The sequence below is a fragment of the Arvicola amphibius genome, chromosome 10, assembly GCF_903992535.2.
Source record: "Arvicola amphibius chromosome 10, mArvAmp1.2, whole genome shotgun sequence".
Taxonomy (NCBI): domain Eukaryota; kingdom Metazoa; phylum Chordata; class Mammalia; order Rodentia; family Cricetidae; genus Arvicola; species Arvicola amphibius.
In genome coordinates this window covers 67,666,686-67,686,068 of record NC_052056.1, presented here as the reverse complement: position 1 = coordinate 67,686,068, position 19,383 = coordinate 67,666,686, and the positions used below count along the sequence as shown (strand labels likewise).

At 41.2% G+C, this 19,383-nt stretch overlaps 1 protein-coding gene across 6 annotated transcripts in view; it reads left to right on the top strand.

Annotated features, from left to right (window-relative positions):
* The window catches only part of Tp63 (tumor protein p63), a 202,726-nt gene extending 185,541 nt beyond the window's left edge, over positions 1-17,185 (top strand). For 2 of the 6 annotated variants that reach the window (XM_038345216.1, XM_038345215.1), the window contains exons 11-14: positions 10,418-10,575; positions 12,617-12,761; positions 13,997-14,090; positions 16,889-17,185. In XM_038345216.1, the coding sequence (XP_038201144.1) occupies positions 10,418-10,575; positions 12,617-12,761; positions 13,997-14,090; positions 16,889-17,185 (694 nt within the window). Of the gene's footprint in view, positions 1-3,835; positions 3,951-10,417; positions 10,576-12,616; positions 12,762-13,996; positions 14,091-16,888 lie in introns of those variants that run through there. The other 4 variants (XM_038345217.1, XM_038345220.1, XM_038345219.1 and 1 more) reach the window with 2 other exon arrangements.
* The last annotated feature ends 2,198 nt before the right edge of the window (positions 17,186-19,383 follow it).

Sequence of the window (19,383 nt, the reverse complement as noted above, 5' to 3'; positions counted from 1 at the left end):
CATGAGAGTTAGGTATTTTATGCATCTTAACCGATTGGTTCTGTGCTTGTGTCGGGAGGACAGCAGTAGGTACCATAGCTGAATGAGGGTGGCTGTCACAGGAATATCTTATTATGGAGTCCGAAACTTGTATTTCATACCATGTTCTTATGTTGTAATTGCTACTTCCTCCATGTTTAAAAGTGTAAAAACCACTGGCAGCTCATGAGCCATGCTGGAGAGCTTGCCAACCACTCTTGCAGGTGAATAGGCTCCTCATCTTTTTGTGTTCATTGAAGTGGAATTTCTGTTGGATGGGCACATCACAACAGAAATTATGTGTATGTATTATGTGTATTCTAGAGAGTTAAGAAACGAGCACAAAAAGTCCTGAAGTCAGCTTCAGACAGCAGCCTTCACCATAGATCTCTTTTGTTCTATGACAAATAAAGCATTTCTACTGAGATAACAAGTGCTCATGGTGATATAATCCCTTTAGTAAAGCACACTATAATACGTGACTTTAAAATGGAAATAAGAATTAGGGCTTCTGCCTTCCGATAGTTTGCATCAAATAGTAAATTCCTAACTAAAGCACTGTTGTAATATTAAGAAAGCTTTGCAATGATCAGGATTGTATAAATTAAAGAAGACTGCATAGATTAGATGAGAAAGGAAATAACCTATCTTTGTTTTGTAGACTTTTTGACTCAAGTGGCTTGATTCTGGTCAAGGGCTCATGCTATCTGTGTTTACATTGTATAGGTGAAAATACTGACCTTGTATCTCTGTGTGAGGATTTTTCCCAAGTAGCTGGTAGCTGATTGATCGCCTTGTACTGATCCTGAGGGAAGTTTTATTATCTCGTCTTTATGGGGCAATCTATTTTGTCGGAGATGAAAATGTATGATAAAGTTGTGCTAGCAAAAATGGTCTAAAAGATTTTCGGGACTTATTTTTATCCTTTTCCAGGAGTAGCTAAAGATGCTGCACAGCTCCCGGGGTGTTTGTTGGAAACAATCATGTGCATGGTTTTGAGTTGGTCTCTCACAGCTGTGATGGCTTGCGCATGGAGAGCTAACAGATTGCAAAATGAGAGCTTTGCAAAATACAGATGTTTGGTCCAATTACATGTTTATACCATTATATATCCATGTCTCCCTGATGATTGGCATGAATCCATGTAGGTCCTACAGTTGCTATAGTCTTCAGCTGAGATTTATTTTCCAGCTCTTTTATTTTCATGTGAATCTCCAAAAGCAGGAGACAGGAATAAGTAGACAAAGAAAAACTGGAAATCTAATTTCCTGACAATCATTCAAAAAGAATAAATTAACTTAGAAAGTGCCTGTAATAGCCTGTAATTTCCTTTCTAAAACGTAGTACCGATTTAATGCTGGTAAGGAATCTTTTTTTTTTTTTTTTTTTTTTTTGTAGAATGAAAATTGGTGGGAAAGGAATATACTTCCTACAAGGTGGCAGTAAAATATTTTCAGTTTAATTGCTTCCTAAGCCTCCCATTCTATGTTTTCTCTCTGCTTGCTTTTTACTTGTGCATGGATTTATCATTTCTTTCTTTTTTTTCAACCCTTTATAGTTACCTTCATGATCATAGGCTGTATGGAAAACAGATTTTGAACCGAGTTGCTATGATTCAAGTTATTATAGACATGCTTGGGCTTTGCACTGTTAAAGATAAAATTATATTTCCATTTTCTTGCCCACAGTAGTACAAATATAGATTACTAGATCTCAAATCTGATGAAGGACAAATTGGGCCCATTATTTTTTACTAAATTCCACTCCCTTGCTGTCCCATGGGCATTGGCTCATAATGCTAGGCTGTTTTGTTGATACCTGTTTTAGGAAGCCTTAACTTTTAGATTAAAGCCCCATGTGACATGTTTTCTTTTTGTTTATTTGTTTGTTTACTTGCTTTTCTCTGGCACTCACTGTCCTCTGCTGTTCTCAGACCACTATGGCTTCTTTACACTTTTCCTAGCTGTCATTTCCTTCTGGAAAACTGTATTTTGTTCTCTATGGAAAATATTCCATTAACTTATAATATACCCTGTGACACTCTAAGATGCCCTCATTCTATAGTGATGTCATAATTGTGGCTCCATAGTAAACAGAAGCCAGAGGATGCTACTTGTGAGCAGGTTCTTCAAGACTGGTTCCAGCTCTCACACCAAGGCTGGGAAGACCATGCAAGCCCACAAAACAGCTAAGGCTGCAGGGAGCATCCCTTCCCATGTTGCCGTGGTTGCTGGCTGCTTGGTCCTTAGTCTTGCTCTTTCCATTTAAAGCCCTATCCTTTCTGTTCTTTTCTTGTTTTTTTTTTTTTTAAATCAGGAATGCCCTTCTCCCAGCTTCATGTATTAAAAAGCAGACATTATGCTCAAGATTACTAATGAATTTAGGAAAAAGTAAATAACACAGATATCCAAATTGATATAAATCATTAAAACCACACTTCTAAGTTAGGTTATAAAGCCGCCCATTTTCAGAACATTTGCTGAAAATTGCCAGCTCTGTAGATTTGAAAACAACAGCAACAGCAAACAACCTCATAATTTCATGTTGTTCAACCTGACAACTATAAAAAATCTGAATTTTTATAGTGAGCACAGTATTACTTTCAAACTTCACAGCTGAATGATGGTATTTTTCAAGACAGAGGTTTCTTACCTCTAGATTACTAATGGAGAGAAATCTCAGAGGTTAATTAAATTCAATTAGATCACTTCTCCAATTGTGCATATCTCCCTGTAGGGCTGGCCTTGCTTCTAAGTCTGAAAGTTTGAACCCACAGGGTGTATCTAGTCTTGCCTTCACTGGAACACTGATATGATCAGTACATGCCAACTACACTAGGCTTCCCTATCAGAAATTCTCCAGGCTTCAGCTTCCAAACACAGAAGTCTCCAAGCGGGATCTTTGATGTATATTCTGGCATATTTTGTTATAAACATCCCAATCTCTCTGGTACACTAGGTCATGGATTGAATTGAAAAATGGCCTTGCTCCTTTGAAAGGACTAAACAAATAGGATTTGAAAATCCTGTCTGGGAAACAGTTCCCAACACTTCAGCAGGTTGCACAACCTTTAGCCAAATAAAAGAGCTTATTCTTGGCATCCTATGGCATAATTGATTTCTTAATTATGCAAAAGTTGCTTTCATGAGTTTGATATATGCATTTATAGGCCAAGTTTGTGACGGAGAGGATTAAGGTATTTACCCACCTCAATCTGGGCCCATACAAAATGCTCATTAATAGTTCTTTGCAGATGCATGATGACGCAGCCCCCACACTGATAAGATCTATTTCTTCAGACTTCAGAGTTTGGCTAGACAGGGCAGTAATGAGGCATAATAATTGGGTATGTGACATTTTTACAGAGGATCAAAGTTTATTCTTGTTTCTCTCTATTCCCTTTGTCAATTAATTGAGTCCAGTAGACCCATGCCAAGCACTGTGCTAAACAGTGAACCTGCCTGTCACCATAATCCTCAAATGAGTCACTTTATGTTAAGAAATGGGCACGACTGGGCCCCAGCTAGTTCTTAGGGAGGACTTGGGACAATGCATTTTTAAAAATAAGATTCTGATGTATACTGCTGATTAGCTGCCCCCGCCTTACCTCGTTTCTCCTTTACATAACTCTTGAGAAGTAGAAGTTCAGGATGGCCTTAAAGGAGGCATTTTAAAGGAAATGAGAGAAGCGGCGTTTGAGCTGGTCTGTGCTGCCGGCACTATGATCATGAAGGTAGAAGGGTGTAGCTCTGTGCTCATTTGATGTGGATGCATGAGTCCTAAGCCTTCATTCTCTTTCTCTGGTTCCTCTCTGCAGTCTCCTTTCAGCCTGCTTCAGGAATGAGCTTGCGGAGCCCCGGAGAGAAGCTCCGACCCAGTCTGAAGTCTTCTTTAGACATTCCAACCCCCCAAACCGCTCCGTGTACCCATAAGACCCCCATCTGTGTTGGAGCACGTGTGTTTGTTGTGTTTCCGTGTGTGTTTGTGTGTGTGGGAGCGCGTGCATGCGTGTACATGTATCCAGCCCTCACAAACAGGACTTGAAGACACTTTGGCTCAGAGACGCAGCTGCTCAAAGGCGCAGCCACTAGTGAGAGAATCTTTGAAGGGACTCAAAGTGTTACAAAGGAAAGATGCTTACTGCAGATTTTGTATCTTTAGAGCCTGCCCTGGTTGGGCAGGAACTCCAACTGGGCTTGTCTGTGAGCTTTCTATTGTTTTTCCAGGAGGGAGGGGGATCCCTTGGGCTGAGGCATTACGATGTTTATTGGAATCTTTTTCTGTTACCTTCTGTTGTGTTTCTAAAACTCATAATAAAGCTTTTGAGCAGGTCTCAAACTTAAGATGTATTTTTAAGAAACAAGAAAAAAATCTGTTATTGTCTGTGCCTAAGCAAATTGTATTGACTGGGAGTCTGGGGCCCTTTGAATGCTGGATATGGAGTGATACTGCAAACAGTAACAGACAAAGGTGTCAAGGGGACTGGGGCCAGGATTCTTGTTGAACAGTTGCATCATTCACGTATTCTCTTCCTACGGAAGGAGAAAGTTCACTAAGGCTTTGCCAGGTCCCATCTCTGCCACTGGACATTAAGCATCTGCGTGATAGTCTTTGCACAGTCCTCAAAATGGTTGTTGAGATGCTAAGGCAGGTTAGCTACTTTTTATGGTGTTAATAGGAGCTGAAACTATCCCAGAAATATAAGCAGGTACCTGCTTACTGTTGTTCAGTGCCGGGAGAGTTCAAAGTCTCCTCACCAGATCTGTGATTGATTTGTTTAATTAGAACTGCTAGCCCTCAGCCCTGCCTACCAGAGAACCAGCCAGATTTCTCACTACCATTCATGTGCATTTATCTGGGAGACTTCTTCTCTGACTGAATGATATTCTAAGCATACAGGTATTAAAATCAATATCCCTAGCCGAGAAATTACAGGGAGCCAACCAAGTTCTCTTTCCTTTTCAAATATTTTCCCAACTCCAAAGGACTGTCTCTGTTTCTTCCTTCAATGTCCCTGTCACCTGGCACCCTAACCGGCTCATCAGCGCTTCCTCCTGTGTCATCAAGACAACAATTTCTTGTGATAGACGCTGTTGCTTTGTGGATGTGTGGTTTTAATTTTCAATAAACTTTTGCATCTTGGTTTATCTTGTAGTTATTGTTTCTGTCTCTCTTCTCCCCTCCCCCAGTGCAGTATATTCTCATATCTTAAGCGTTGCAAGTGCTATGCATGGGTCTAAATAATAAGAGTTACAGGGCAGTTACTGTGGCCTGGTCTCTGTCTCTTTTGTAATTTTATTTAAGATATTATATCCAGGTTAACACTCTGAAAAATTAGTTACAATGCCTGAGTCAGTGGTTCCCAACCTTCCTAATGCTGCGATCCTAAAATACAGTTCTTCATGTTGTGGCAACCCCCAACCATAAATTTTTCCTTTGTTACTTCATAACTGTAACTTTGCTGCTGTTGTGAATTACAATGTAAATATTTGATATGTAGTATATCTGATATGTACTCCCAAAAGGGTTGTGGCCCACAGATTGAGAAACATCGGTCTAAATGACCAGGTTTAGCCCTGTGAAGACTTCATGTTCTAGAGTACCAAACGGCATCTGAACAAGTTTTGAGCTTTGTTTTAAAACAACCAATTTACTAATTAAAGTTAAACTAATCCAAATGTATCAGATAATTAGGTTTATATACCATATAGTCTTTGGCTAGTAATCAAGAGTGCAGCTAATATCCTAAGTATGGAAATTTAAATTTCTATGTGTTCTGGGCTTTATGTTATTGTAATTACTCTTTCCAATGAAATTTTAATAAATGCACCAAAGCAAGTAGCAGATAAAAAGCATAAGACAAAAACATCTTTTTTTTTTTTTTTTTTTTTTTTTTTTTTTTTTTTTTTTTTTTTTTTTTTTTTTTTTTGGTTTTTCGAGACAGGGTTTCTCTGCAGCTTTTTTTTTTTAGAGCCTGTCCTGGAACTAGCTCTTGTAGACCAGGCTGGCCTCGAACTCACAGAGATCCGCCTGCCTCTGCCTCCCGAGTGCTGGGATTAAAGGCGTGCGCCACCACCGCCCGGCCGACAAAAACATCTTGACAAGAGATTAAAGTATATTAGTAAATTCTGATGCCCTTGTTATATTTAAGTTAGTAACTTTGAGCCATAATTACTTAAAGAATTAGAGAACATTTTTAGATTATTTTTTGACATTTCTTTCAGAAACATTTTTCTCTTTTAGCTATTCTTATGTAAATTTTCTCTGTACTTATAGCAACCTTTATATGATTGTGTGTATTTAAAATGATGGAATATATTTTCTTATTATGGTCGACCTTCTAAAGATCTCTTGCTGCCCATGGTCTTTAGAGTCAAGCTTACCTAGCGCACAGGCCACAGACGTGGCCTGTACTTGGGAAATACTTAAAAGAGGTGTAATTATTTTTCTGCTTATTCCTGTTTTTTAACCTTTCTCTTACTCAGAGTGTCCTTCCCCTTCCCTATTCCTTTCCCCCTTTCTATATTCAGGATTCTAGAAATGGCTTGGCAAAATATTTTTTTTTTTTTTTGCTGTCTCCAAATTTGAGTTGAAAGCTTTAGTTCATATAATGAAAAGATTTAAATGAAGAAAGAGGAGCAAGCAAGGGTTCAGAAGGTCTTAGATATAGCCTGGAACTTAGCATGAAGTTTATCTTTCACCGCAAAGTCGTGAAAGTCAGAAACAGGAAACCTAATTTCTAATCCCAGATCATTTAAAACAGCGGTTCTCAACCTTTCTTATGTTGCAACCTTTTAACACAGGTCTTAATGCTGCAGTGACCCCCAACCATAAAATTATTTTTATTGCCACTTCATAACTGTAATCTTGCTACTGTTGTGAATAATAATGTAAAATATGATATGTGGAATATCTGATATATGTGATTCCCCCTAAGGGGTCGTGACCCACAAGTTGAAAACCACCGATTAAAAGCACATCTATCCCTGGAATTCTAAATGTTATTCTTAGCAAGGCACACAGAAGCTAATGGCTTGAGAGTTAAAAACCAGGAATTGTGAGCTGTGGACAAATGAGATTGGTGGTAGAGAATTTGATGACATGTTTAAGGACCTAGGTTCAATCACCACCACTGAAAAAATAAAACAAAACCTATGACTTGGGCTTACTAAATTTCCTAAGTATTACTAATGTGTCCCAAGTATCTGCTAAGATTATAGCTATAGGAGACTTAGCTGTTTGTATCTTTATAGCACTCAGATCCCAGAAAACCCTAGTAAGCCTCCACAGAGGCCCTGCAGTAGAAACCATACCACATGTCCTTTAGAGCAGCTGTCATCACAGTTTAGTTCTTGACCTTTGGTTGGAGTGGGTGGCAGGGACAGAGGGCACAAGTGAGAACAATCAATCAACTCAGCATAGCTTCTGTTCCCTTTTCGATGTTTTGGGGGGACTGTTTGCTCAAGAACATGGTATTGCACTTGCAATAGCCAAGCATTTGACTGTTTTTCAGGGCCTTTGTATTGGCTGTGACTTTCACCCAGGATCACACAGTTTCCTGAGTGTGTGACGGCTGTTCATTTCAGACACTGTGGAGTCAGTAATGATCACAGTGCCATGACCTCTGTCTTTGAGTCCATAAAATTCACTCATGTTCTAGTGGGTGCATTCAAAATTTATGACCCTTTTGACATTACCCAAAATAATTTTTTAAGTCTACTCAATTAAATATATGTGTCAAGGCTGGCCATTTCTCCCTATGAATTTGTATGTTGGTACCTTACATTTCCTTGACAAAATACTAGGTTATAAACTGACCATATGGGGCTGTAAAGAAACAGGAATGGATGAGGATTCTCAGTGTCTGTAACAGTGGGCGACATCCAGGACTCTCACCTGAGTTCCTTCAGAAGCCATAGGCACTTTTGCAGAGCCAGCCTGAGGCTTGCCCCAAGGAAAGGAAGTTCAGGTGAGACACAGATCAAATTCAGGCACTTCATAAATTTATCTCATATCGAGAAGCTAACAAACATTTTAATTGGCTGTAAAATTCAGAATTCTTCACTGTTCATCTGTTTTTTCTAGTGTTGCTTCCTAAAATTAAGTTTATTATAGTAAAAAAAATAGTCAGTTGGATAATAAGTTAGCAAAAAAATTAATGACCACAGGTTTTAGCAGGATACAGGAAATAGCAATAAATTGTGACTTGAACTCCAGGGGCAAATGCAACATTCATCAGTAACACACTTTTATCATCCCGATTGCAGTTACTAATGGTTAAAACTACTCTTTTTTTAACCAGGCAGGGTTTCTCTGTAGTTTTGGAGCCTGCCTGGAACTTGCTTTTTAGACCAGGCTGGCCTCAGATTCACAGATCTGCCTATCTCTGCCTCCCGAGTGCTGGGATTAAAGGTGTGCTCCATTACCACCCAACTGGTTAAATTATTCTTATCGTGGCGTTGGCTGTATGTTTACCTACTTGGGGAGATGGAGAAGAATATGGAGTCTTTTCAAATTAAAGGTCCTATCTGTATCTGGAATGTGGCTAACTAGCTCTTAGCTACATTATGATGGCCCAAGAAAAGTGTAGAAGCAGCATCTTGAATACCTCCCTACTACATTAATCTGTGTCTCCCTGTGCTAGATACGATATTTCAGATGCTTCTGGCTTGATCTGAATGTGCTGACTACCCATTAAGCTCATGAAACACAGTGGTGGTGTGGACTTAGAATTTCTTGGTAGCTGTTAGATTCCCTTTATGTAATCATTGCTCCTTGCCTACTTTGGCCTTTCACATTTATCTTAGTATTTCAACACTTTCTTGATCCTGCAACCTTGTTACCCACCATCACTTTACTTCTTGAGGCATATCCCCCAAAATAGAAAAAAAAATCATGGACTGAGTGCCAGGAGACTCTTTTCTATCCTCAATTCATCCATCTTGAAGTGGGCTCTGGGCATTAGGCCATATTTTTCTTAGAATTTCATATTTGCTCATTTTTCAAACATTAATAATAATTATCTGTTCACCATGTGCTTCCATACTATGGCATGACATGTTTCATAGTAGTGGCAATCATTCAGACTTGGGAGAAAGACAGCCAGGTAAACTAAGGTGTTTCCTATCAGCTAGGGTGAGCTGGTGTTGCAGAGTTATTTTATGATGCTTGTTTGTACCACTTGGAAAGGGTTCACAAGAACAAAAATTAAACCAGAAGTACAAATATTTAAGGCCATCATTTAAAAGTTTTTAAATTTTACAAAGCATTTAATATTGATATCCTTCACAAAGACTTAGAAAATTAAAACCAACAAAAAAAGTTAAATTTGTCTTTAATACATCGATGAGACTGTGACCGTGGTAGAAAGGAGGCAAATCAGGACAAAATTGATGAGCTGTTGGATGAATTGTAAAGGAGAATGTCTCCCACCGTAGGCTGGGAACGGGCTCAAAGCCTCATCCTATAGTCTTAGCAATTAGTCACTGTGAAGGCTACGGTCTCCACAGTCGGTCCTTAGTATCTCCTCTCCAGTTTCTAGATCCGTCCTCCAATGGATGAGGGATGGTTATCCCTGCTAGAACCACTACTGTGTGAGTCTCTCAAAGATGAAAAATAATGCATTTTAGATCTCCTGCTACTAACAGTGTAGCTCGTACAGCAAGGGTACATGACTGGCCCTATTGTTTACATGGCCTTAGCCTTTATGTGATTACTATTTTTACACACACACACACACACACACACACACGAAAGACTTATAGAAAGTCAACACCCCAGTGGTTCTCCTACATAGAATCACGGTTGGCATGCACTGGGTCTTCTCAGAGCTCAAGAAGAGCTCAGCTGAGGAAATGTATTTATACCTTTGGGGTTTCCATAGGACTGTAGGATATTTGACAGCATTGTCAAATGCCTCAGATGACTGACTCTTTCAGATATTTGCTGTGCCTCCCAAAATGCCTGGGCAAGTTGTAAATGGAAGGCTTCAGTTGCAAATTGAGTTTGGTGTCTTTCTGTTCTTCACCAGCCTGTGTTTCTTGCAAAGTTCTTGTCTCTACTTATTGGTTTTAAGATTTAATCAAGCTGAAAAACAAGAGAGAGAAAGACGATGGGGGAAGTAAGAAGAAAAGACGCGTGTAAATACTCCCTCTTGCAAATGAGATACTAAGCACTCCTGTGTATCGTGCAGAAAATAGTGGTTTTTGTGATGGTTTTGTAGCCCTTCCTTTGAGTCTCTCATGGACAATCAAGGACTCTAGGTCATTAATCATGAGGAGTATCTGGCCCATGCATAGTTCTAGGGAAGGTTTTAATCTAAGGCAAGGCCTGCTGGAAGTGACCGGTCCTACTTTTCAGTATCCCATGCTGACCACCGTTCCCATGTTTGTGTTCCTAGGACCTCGATGCAGTCTCAGTCTTCCTACGGTAACAGCTCCCCACCTCTGAGCAAAATGAACAGCATGAACAAGCTGCCTTCCGTGAGCCAGCTTATCAACCCACAGCAGCGCAACGCCCTCACCCCCACCACCATGCCTGAGGGCATGGGAGCCAACAGTAAGCATCTCTCTCTCTTCAGCTGCCAAAGGATGCACAGGGCTAATACAGGAGAAGAATGCTTTAAGGTGGCACAAATGTTCTTCTCTATGCTAAGTGCCACACCACAGTTGACTGCCTTGGCTTTCCCAGGTAGCTTCTCATTCTTGAGGTATGGGTTTTACCACAAAACACCGTCATAGAGATAGATGTGAGGGTGGGGGTCTTCCCTCAGTAGGGATAAAGATCTCACTGAGACAGCCCAGAAGGAGACCTTCCACCAACCATCTCTGACACGGTTTATTTGAAGTGTATCTGACATGAGGGAAGAAGTGTGGAGTGCTAGACTAAAAGTATCAGAATTATTGATTCTCCTCTGGATCCTTGCAGAATTAGCTGTGCAACTGCAAACAAGTTAGTTCTTTGCTCTCCTGCTCTGTCACTACAACAATCCCTCCGCAGTTTAGCATTTTATGACTCTCTGGCTTTATAGTCTGACTTCATTCCATATGCAGTAAGCAGGGAATCAACCCATAAGGAGGCTTCCCCTTTACTTCTGTACACATACGAATTCCTCGTAGTAACTCAGTGGAGATATAAAAGGCAGTGCAAAAACTGGATCTAAATAAGTAGCTACTAATTGGCACATAGCTTTTTGAGAAACAGATTTGCTTTGTCTATTATAAGTAAGCCAGACAAAGGGGATGCAGAGATTTGAATGAAATGAATAATAGTAAAAATGCAGAAGAATAAATAGTATCTTCACAGATAGAGAGAATGGGATGCTGCATGGTTCCTAAAATTCCCACTCGATGAAAAGATAAGATCCTATCATCTGGTCCTTTAAAATCCCTAATTATCGTGACCAAATCTTTGATTTCTTTTTCTTTGGAAATCCCAGCCTATCCGAAAGAAGCTAAGAGAGCCTGGGATTGTCAGTGGTCTGGCAGCCCGTGTTGATTTCTCATTGAGATAATCTGCCAACAGGGACTTTACAATAGGCTGCCTCTCTCATCCTGATAATGCACCCCGAGGTCCCAAACCCGACTGCAAAGGGAAGCCATTCAATTTTATTTTCTTTCTTGTAACAGTAATTAAAATATCTCCACTTGCTCTAGCTACATGATAGTAGTAGCGGTAGCACTTGACATTTACACAACTTTCCACAGCTTACATTTTATTTATAGCACACAGGTCTCCTCTCCTGTGCTCAGAGACGTCTGAAGGGAAGTAGATGAGAAGCCTCAGAACTGTACTTTGTAGGTGGCTACATCACACAGGAGTCTTTCCCCTGAGCCACACTTCTAGTTGGGAAAGAAGATAGAAATTATATTCTTATTTTCTAGATATATTATTTTTTGTTTTTTCCAGAAAGCAAAATTTGCTCCATAAATTTTATTAGTACTAAACTTTTGGGGGGTGGGCATGTAAGTGAATGCTTGAAGCTCATGGTTTTGCAAAACGCCCAAAGTATTGGTGATATCGGCGAATTCAAATGGATTATATAACAGAGTTAGAATCTGGGATTTTTTTCTTACTAGGCATAAGGTTTCCAAACCAATACCATAGCAAGTCTTCCTGTTTCCGCATTGATTTTAATGACTCATGTTTGCTCACATCCCTCTCAGGACAAGCTTTTGTGCTTTTCACTGTGCCAAGAAATCTGCTATGTCTGTGGGGCTAGAAACATTAATGAGAGCTAATCTCTATGCTACAGGAGATGAGTTTATCTTATAAGTGCATAAGATAAACTGAATTTTAGCCCATTCTCTCCAGAAGAAGGAGGAACATATCAGCTTAGGAGAAAAGAACAAGAGTGAGAAGAGAGTCCTAAGGGAACAAAGGTCTAGAAATCTGTAATTAGTTTGGAGTTCTGGTTCTATTCTGCTTGACTAGGCATGAAGTGTGTGAAGGAATACAGAGAAATTAGGTCACCCTTCCCTGCAATAAGAAAAACAAAACCCACAGCTTTCTGGTAATACTCAGCAAGGCAAGGTAGCCCCCTGGGATGCTGGGGAATGATGGTCTAGTAACCCTTTCTATTCCTCCTGCTTCCGTCCAGTTCCTATGATGGGCACTCACATGCCAATGGCTGGAGACATGAATGGACTCAGCCCCACCCAGGCCCTCCCTCCCCCACTCTCCATGCCATCCACCTCCCACTGCACCCCCCCACCTCCGTACCCCACAGACTGCAGCATTGTCAGGTGAGTGCACGGCATGTGCTCCTGGGGCGGCCCTAGGCATCTGAGGGGGGAGGGTAGACACTAGCAAGGCTGATCACACGGTTGAGAAGAAAGGATGCTGTCCTGGGATTTGAGGAAGTTGAGTCTGATCGGTAGGGTGGCCAGCATAGCTCTCTCGAGAACGCCTATAGCCAGTGTGGGGAAGTGAAAATGTGTGCATGTGCACACAGGTTTCAGACCTGTTGCATGGTCTTCATTTACTCCCTTCTCCCTCCTCGTTCTACAGGTCAGTTGTGGTCCACGAATTGGTGCTCAGGGCTGGGTCTCCCCAGAGGGACATAAACTGGCTCTCTTACTCCCTTTCCTGCTCTCTAGGCCCTCACAGCTCTTAGTCACCACAGGACCATAATTTTGGAGTTGGATGTCTGTAACACATTTTGATATTAGTAAAACTCTGAAATTTGAAGAGCCCCTGCCACTCCCCTGAGAAATGGGGACACTCCAGAGAAGCAGATTTCTTACGGCCAGAAGCTAACAAAAGCCTTAAAGACGCTTCTCACAGAGGCACATGCAGCTCCATGGTCCATGCTTTGGGCGTGTCCTCTGCTTTGGGGCAAGCATGCTTTGTTCCTTTGGCTGCTGGTCAAGCATGTTTCGTCCGTGTGCAATGTTAGCCATAAAGGTGATGCAGTACATGGCTTAGCTCAGCAGAAATCGATTCTGGGATGAGAATGACATCACCATTCTCAGGCTAGTACCTCAAAGAGAAATATCCCTGTGTTGAGCATCTAGATCAACACGTATTGATATTTCGGAGTACTAGCCTGCGATATTTCAACTGTCTAAAACATTCTAAGAAACCCCCGAACACAAAAGAGTAAATGTAATGATTCTCAATTTGCTGTGACGAGACAGGAGGCAAGAGGACTGGGGACCTGACCACTGGACCCTTCACCTGTACCCCGCCCCCATGACTCCTCCTGCTTTTGTTCAAAAGGATACCTCAGATTGCCAACTGAAAAATCGTCACCTTCTAGAATGCTTATGCTCAATTTCTGTGGTCAGTTTACCTAAAGTTTGAGTTTCTAGCAATCCTCAAACCTCAAATCCAAGGCCAACACATACTTCATTTGCCCCCAGACTCTTATGCAGGGCATCCAAGGGCAAAATAATGGGTTTTCCTTTATCTCGCCAATGCAGTTGGGGTGAACTTTCTTTTTCTGTTTCCTCCTTCCTTTTCCCTCCTCCCTCTGCAGTTTCTTAGCAAGGTTGGGCTGTTCATCATGTCTGGACTATTTCACGACCCAGGGGCTGACCACCATCTATCAGATTGAGCATTACTCCATGGATGTAAGTAACTGTTAGACTTTTCTCTTTAGTAAAATTTCTTCATTTTTCTCCCTCTGGTCCATATGCCTTATAGTTCCATCCACGCTAGTTTTAGACTTTGTGTTGGTCATGCTTCTAAACCTCAATTCTGATGGAGCCATAACTCTGTCAGAAAGATTTTCCAGGTTAGAAGCTAAGCAATCAATAAACCTGATCATTAAGCTATGGCTTATTGCACCCATGTGCATACAAATGAGAAAGAAAATATAGAATTTGTGCAATCAAGAAACTTTAGTCTCAAGACAGGTAGCTGAAAACCAAGCACTTGGGAGGCTGAAGCAGGAGGGTTACTTCCATTCAGAAGTTTGAAACCTGCTTGGGCAACATAGTGAGGCTTACTCAGAGATTGGTTGCAATGTTCTCCTTAGTCTATTTAAATCACCAGGGAAGAGAACAGGAAGGACATACAGAGAAATTACAAAAGTGTCATTGGCCATAGTGAGTTCATAGTGGTACCACAAAGAGAAGCCTGGCTGTAAAGCTCTAGGCTGTGACCCTGTTCACTGGCTGTGTCCACCTCTTCTTAATGCAGAGCTTTAAGGATGAGTCAACTGTACCTTTTAATACTGGAAGACCCTCTATTCATTTGAAATGCTGTTAGCCCAGCTCGCTGCCTCTATCATCAGGAATGATTACTGGCCATAAGTCTGCGTCCTGGGCAGGACTTTTAGTAGCAGAGAAATTTGAGGCTGTCACTGCCTCTCGGGGTCTCAATTAATCCAACTGAGTTACAAATCTCTCTCCTCTGGCTTGGAAAGTCTTTGAAACAAGCTGCATGTGATGGAACTTTCTCAGGCTTTCCACTCCATTTCTTGAACTTCTGCATACATGGGAGCTACTTTGTTTGCTTTTCGGCAACCTGGTTCTCCGCCTCCCTCCTTGGCTGCTCTTTCTAGCGCTCTCTGTGGCATGTGCTGTTCTCCGTTCTAGCTTCCAGATGGCACTTTGGACTGATGGGAGGAGATAGTCTCTGCCTCTGCTGCTGTTTCTGTAGTGGGGACTCCTTCCCCTCCTTGAGCACCGATGCTAGAGATGCCCCTGCAGCATGACAATGTCCCAGCCCCATAGAGATCAGTGTGTACCCACCTGTCTTACGCCCATCCCTCCCAACTCTAAATGTTACTCCTGGTGCTTCCTTGATAGAGCCATAGGTAGAAACTATAAAAAAAATGCTTTAGGAGTAAGTTCTGACAGACTTAGACTACTTGCAAATCACGTTTCTCCACGGATGAAAGCAGAGTGGCCCTGTGTTTGAGAAATACCCATTGTGCAGTCCTATGTGGTAGAACAGAAAGTCTGCTGTTTCCCTGTGTCCTTACAAAATACTCACTTGTAGACTTGCCCCCTCTGGGGAGTGCCAGGATTCTCCTGTAGCCGTTAATGTTCAGAGGCGATTCCCACAAGTCTACCTCTGTTGATGTTGCCTTGTAGTGGGGCTGCAGTTATACAGAATCTTGGGCTCATTTAGAGTCTCAGAGGTATAAAGAATGCAGGAAGCCATCTAGCATGCTAACTTAGTCTATTAGTGGATTATTGTCTTCTTACTATGCTTTCTTCTGCTATAGAAGAAGTTAGGGTCGCTGTGATGGTCTGAAACACATATAATGGGACAATATGACAGCATGGTGCAGGTTTCTGAGTTGGGACATTTTGGAAAACGATTCCGTTTTCTCACCTTCCCCTCAGCATCCTTTTTTGCACTTCTGGAAACAGACACCTCCTGTGTCTTTGCAGCAGTCTGCTATTTTAGTGTCCCTTACTGGCTGAGGATTTTGAATACATTGAGTATCTTCAGATGCAAAGCTGAGTTCATAATGCAAATGAAAACAGGATAGTGTGTGTTTTGGAGTATCGAGAATGTCATACCTACCCTCACCTATGAGCCCACAGTACCTAGAATGCAAAGATTCAGTTGTCTCCAATGCATCCAAGTGGGGAACTAAGAACAGATTCCATCTGCTAAGCTGCTTTCTGCCCAACTTGCTGCTTCATTTAGCTGAAGCATGTTAAACAAGCTAATGCCAACCAATGCAAGGCATGCACCATGCCTACTTAAGACTAACCCTGCTGGAAAGGCCTCTTGTCCCTCCCATAGTGCATAGAGACAACTGCTGTGCATTTCGATGTTCTTTATCCACACACCCTAAGACTGTTCGGTTCATAGGATAATTGCAGGCTCAAAAACTACTCCTAATTTCACAATTTATTTACCTTGTAGTAGAACTACAGGGCTTGTTAACCTGATCTTCTGTTATTCTCTCCATAAAATTGGTATAAAAATATCCAGCACTAATTTCAAGATTAAATAGGATTGTGAAGATAAACTAAATAGTTTGGTACTTAGGAAACTCTCAGTCCCTAAGAGAAATCTGTCCTCCTCCCTTCTTCCCCCACTGTTAGGGACACTCCATTAATAACTTTCTTCTGGTGGCTGAAGCCCCATAGATTTGAAGAATCTTACATTTCTTTTTGAGATTTTTGCCCTCTTATTTAACTACTGTCTACACTATTTTGCACATGGAGAAACTGAAGCCAATGAAAAATGAGTGAATTGTTGTCTGCAGCACACGTGACCCAGCTGGGTCCTATTTCCATTCTCAGTAACATAACATCTGGAGGTCAGTCAGAAAGCTAGTTTTATCTGCCAAATTCGTGATGATAAACTCAGATCGTTTTAAAACCAAAAAGACCGAAAAACAGCATGTAATAAAAGATTAGGTGTCTGCCTTCTAATGTCTGGGCTCCTCCCTGTTGCACAGGATTTGGCAAGTCTAAAGATCCCTGAGCAGTTCCGGCATGCCATCTGGAAGGGTATCCTGGACCACAGGCAGCTGCATGACTTCTCTTCACCCCCGCATCTCCTGAGGACCCCAAGCGGTGCTTCTACAGTCAGTGTGGGCTCCAGCGAGACCCGTGGTGAGCGCGTGATTGATGCCGTGCGGTTTACTCTCCGCCAGACCATCTCTTTCCCACCCCGCGACGAGTGGAATGACTTCAACTTCGACATGGATTCCCGTCGCAACAAACAGCAGCGCATCAAAGAGGAAGGGGAATGAGCACCCACTGCAGGGCTTGTCCTGTCTTTTTCCACCTCCCAGCCCCTACAGGGCACACTTGCTTGATCTTCAAAGCATTCTTGCTAGCGCTTCTCCTTTTCCTTCTCAGTCTGGTTTCTAAAGGGACGGAGAAGTAAGAGGCTACCTGTTGCCTAAAGTCTCACCTGTCACGTAATTCTGATTCTGGCTTTAAGCCTTCAAAACTCTTGCTTGCAGGATGCGTTGTCCTTGCTAGATAGAAGTTAGCAAAGAAGCAGCGGGTCTCTTTAAGCAGCAGAGAACTCTTCATTGACTTTTATAAAGCATTTTCAGCATTATAGTCTAAGACTATATATATATAAATATATATAAATATATAAATATACAATATATATTTTGGGTGGGGGTATTGAGTATTGTTTAAATGTAATTTAATGGAAAATGAGTTGCACTTATCAGCCTTTGAAATTTGCTTGTTTGGATGATTGATCTGTCCCCCTTTATCGGGGTAACATGTATGGTGACAAATATGTAGAGTGGAGTGGTCTATGTGAATATCAGTGATGTATAGGTCCTCTCAGTTCTTTGGATGTTGAGCATTGAGCACACCAAACCTGTGGATGCATCCAGTGTGTTTACCATTGCTTACTATGAGGTAAAGCTGTATATATGTACACAGTTTCTCTGTCGGTATATTTCATGTTACTGGTGTCCATTCCAGTTGGACTGGTTCACTCTGTGGCTATTACAAGCAAAATTTCATGTTTGCTTTTGTCACCCACTATAGGAAAGGACAACCTCTCTTGCTTTTGTTTGAGAATGAGGAAAGCATTTTTTTTTTCTTCTGGAAATTCTTAAATGTTCCAAGTCAGCTATTCCAAACATCTGATCAGACATAGCCAAGTATACAGTGGCCCCTTGACATTAAGGCCCAACAGTTTAGTATTTAACAGAGAAATATTTGCTGCCATTAGAATAGCCTTCAAACTAAATTTCACTACTGGATTGAGCAAGTAAAATACGTATTCACTGCTTTGTAAGCATTTAGGCCAATTAGTCAGGATGAGAGGAATTTGTCTGGTTTTTACAGGGAGTTGTGATATCTATTGGGAATGTTCTGGAAAAATAAGCCTGACTCAAATCCTGAATCTCTACTATAAAGAAAGATGTCCCATCCAACTGTGAATTTAAGTTCCTCTTGAAGCATGGAGTGATGCTTGGGAAACAGACCTTTAAAAGCCTTTCCTGTCCACCAGACACTGCATGGGGAGGCTTGTTTGCCTCTCTTCAGGGTCTGGAATGAGAGCAGGGGTTGACAACTAGAAACTGAGGAGTGTGGTTTTCACGTGGCAGGAGTCACACTGCCGTTGCTTTCCTCTTGATCCTCAAAGCAGGTGTCAAGATCCAGTTTTCCACCCATCCCATTCCAGGCTGTGTAGACATAGAGATGTCCACAAGTCAGGGAAAACGCTTTCCACTGAAGCCTTTTAAACCACATCACAAAGACTTGTCTTACACTTTATGTCGGCATGCAATAGTCGGTGTTCCCCCTAGACGTTTTGGAAGCATTTTGGCACAGATATATCTCTTCCCAACGGAAAGCATGTGTTGTGGATATGCTAATGAGCTCCACAGTCCTGCCATGTACTTTGATAAAAGGCTGTCATTCATTGCACATGACATCCCATTGGTATTTGAAAGTGCAAATGGGCAAATGTGCCTCTGAGTTGTAATGTATGGCCTTCACCAGAAAATCTTACATTGTGTATGTGGGTGTGTGAAATTGCATACTGTGCTGTTTTTGTTTGTTTGGGTTTTCTCTTTGGGGATGGTTGGGTGTTCCAGAACCACAGCTGTATGTGTATGTATATATATATATATATATATATATATATATATATATATATATATATATATGGAGAAACACCATTTAGTGAGAATATAATGTCAAATAAGACATGATACATTAATTGTAAGATGGGGGGAAGGGAAATTTGTTTTTTTAATTTTTTTTAAAATTTTGTATGTTAAAGAGAATGAGTCCTTAATTTCAACATTTTGTTGTGTTTAAATGATGAGAAACATTATTAATTTCTGTAACAAGTTCACAGCTTTGCAAATTCACTTAGTTGGGGAATGAAGCTGTGTCTTGGCCAGGTCGGGAAGACAAATGACTTCCTGGGTGTTGTGAGTATTGGGGCTGTTTTAGCACTGTTAAG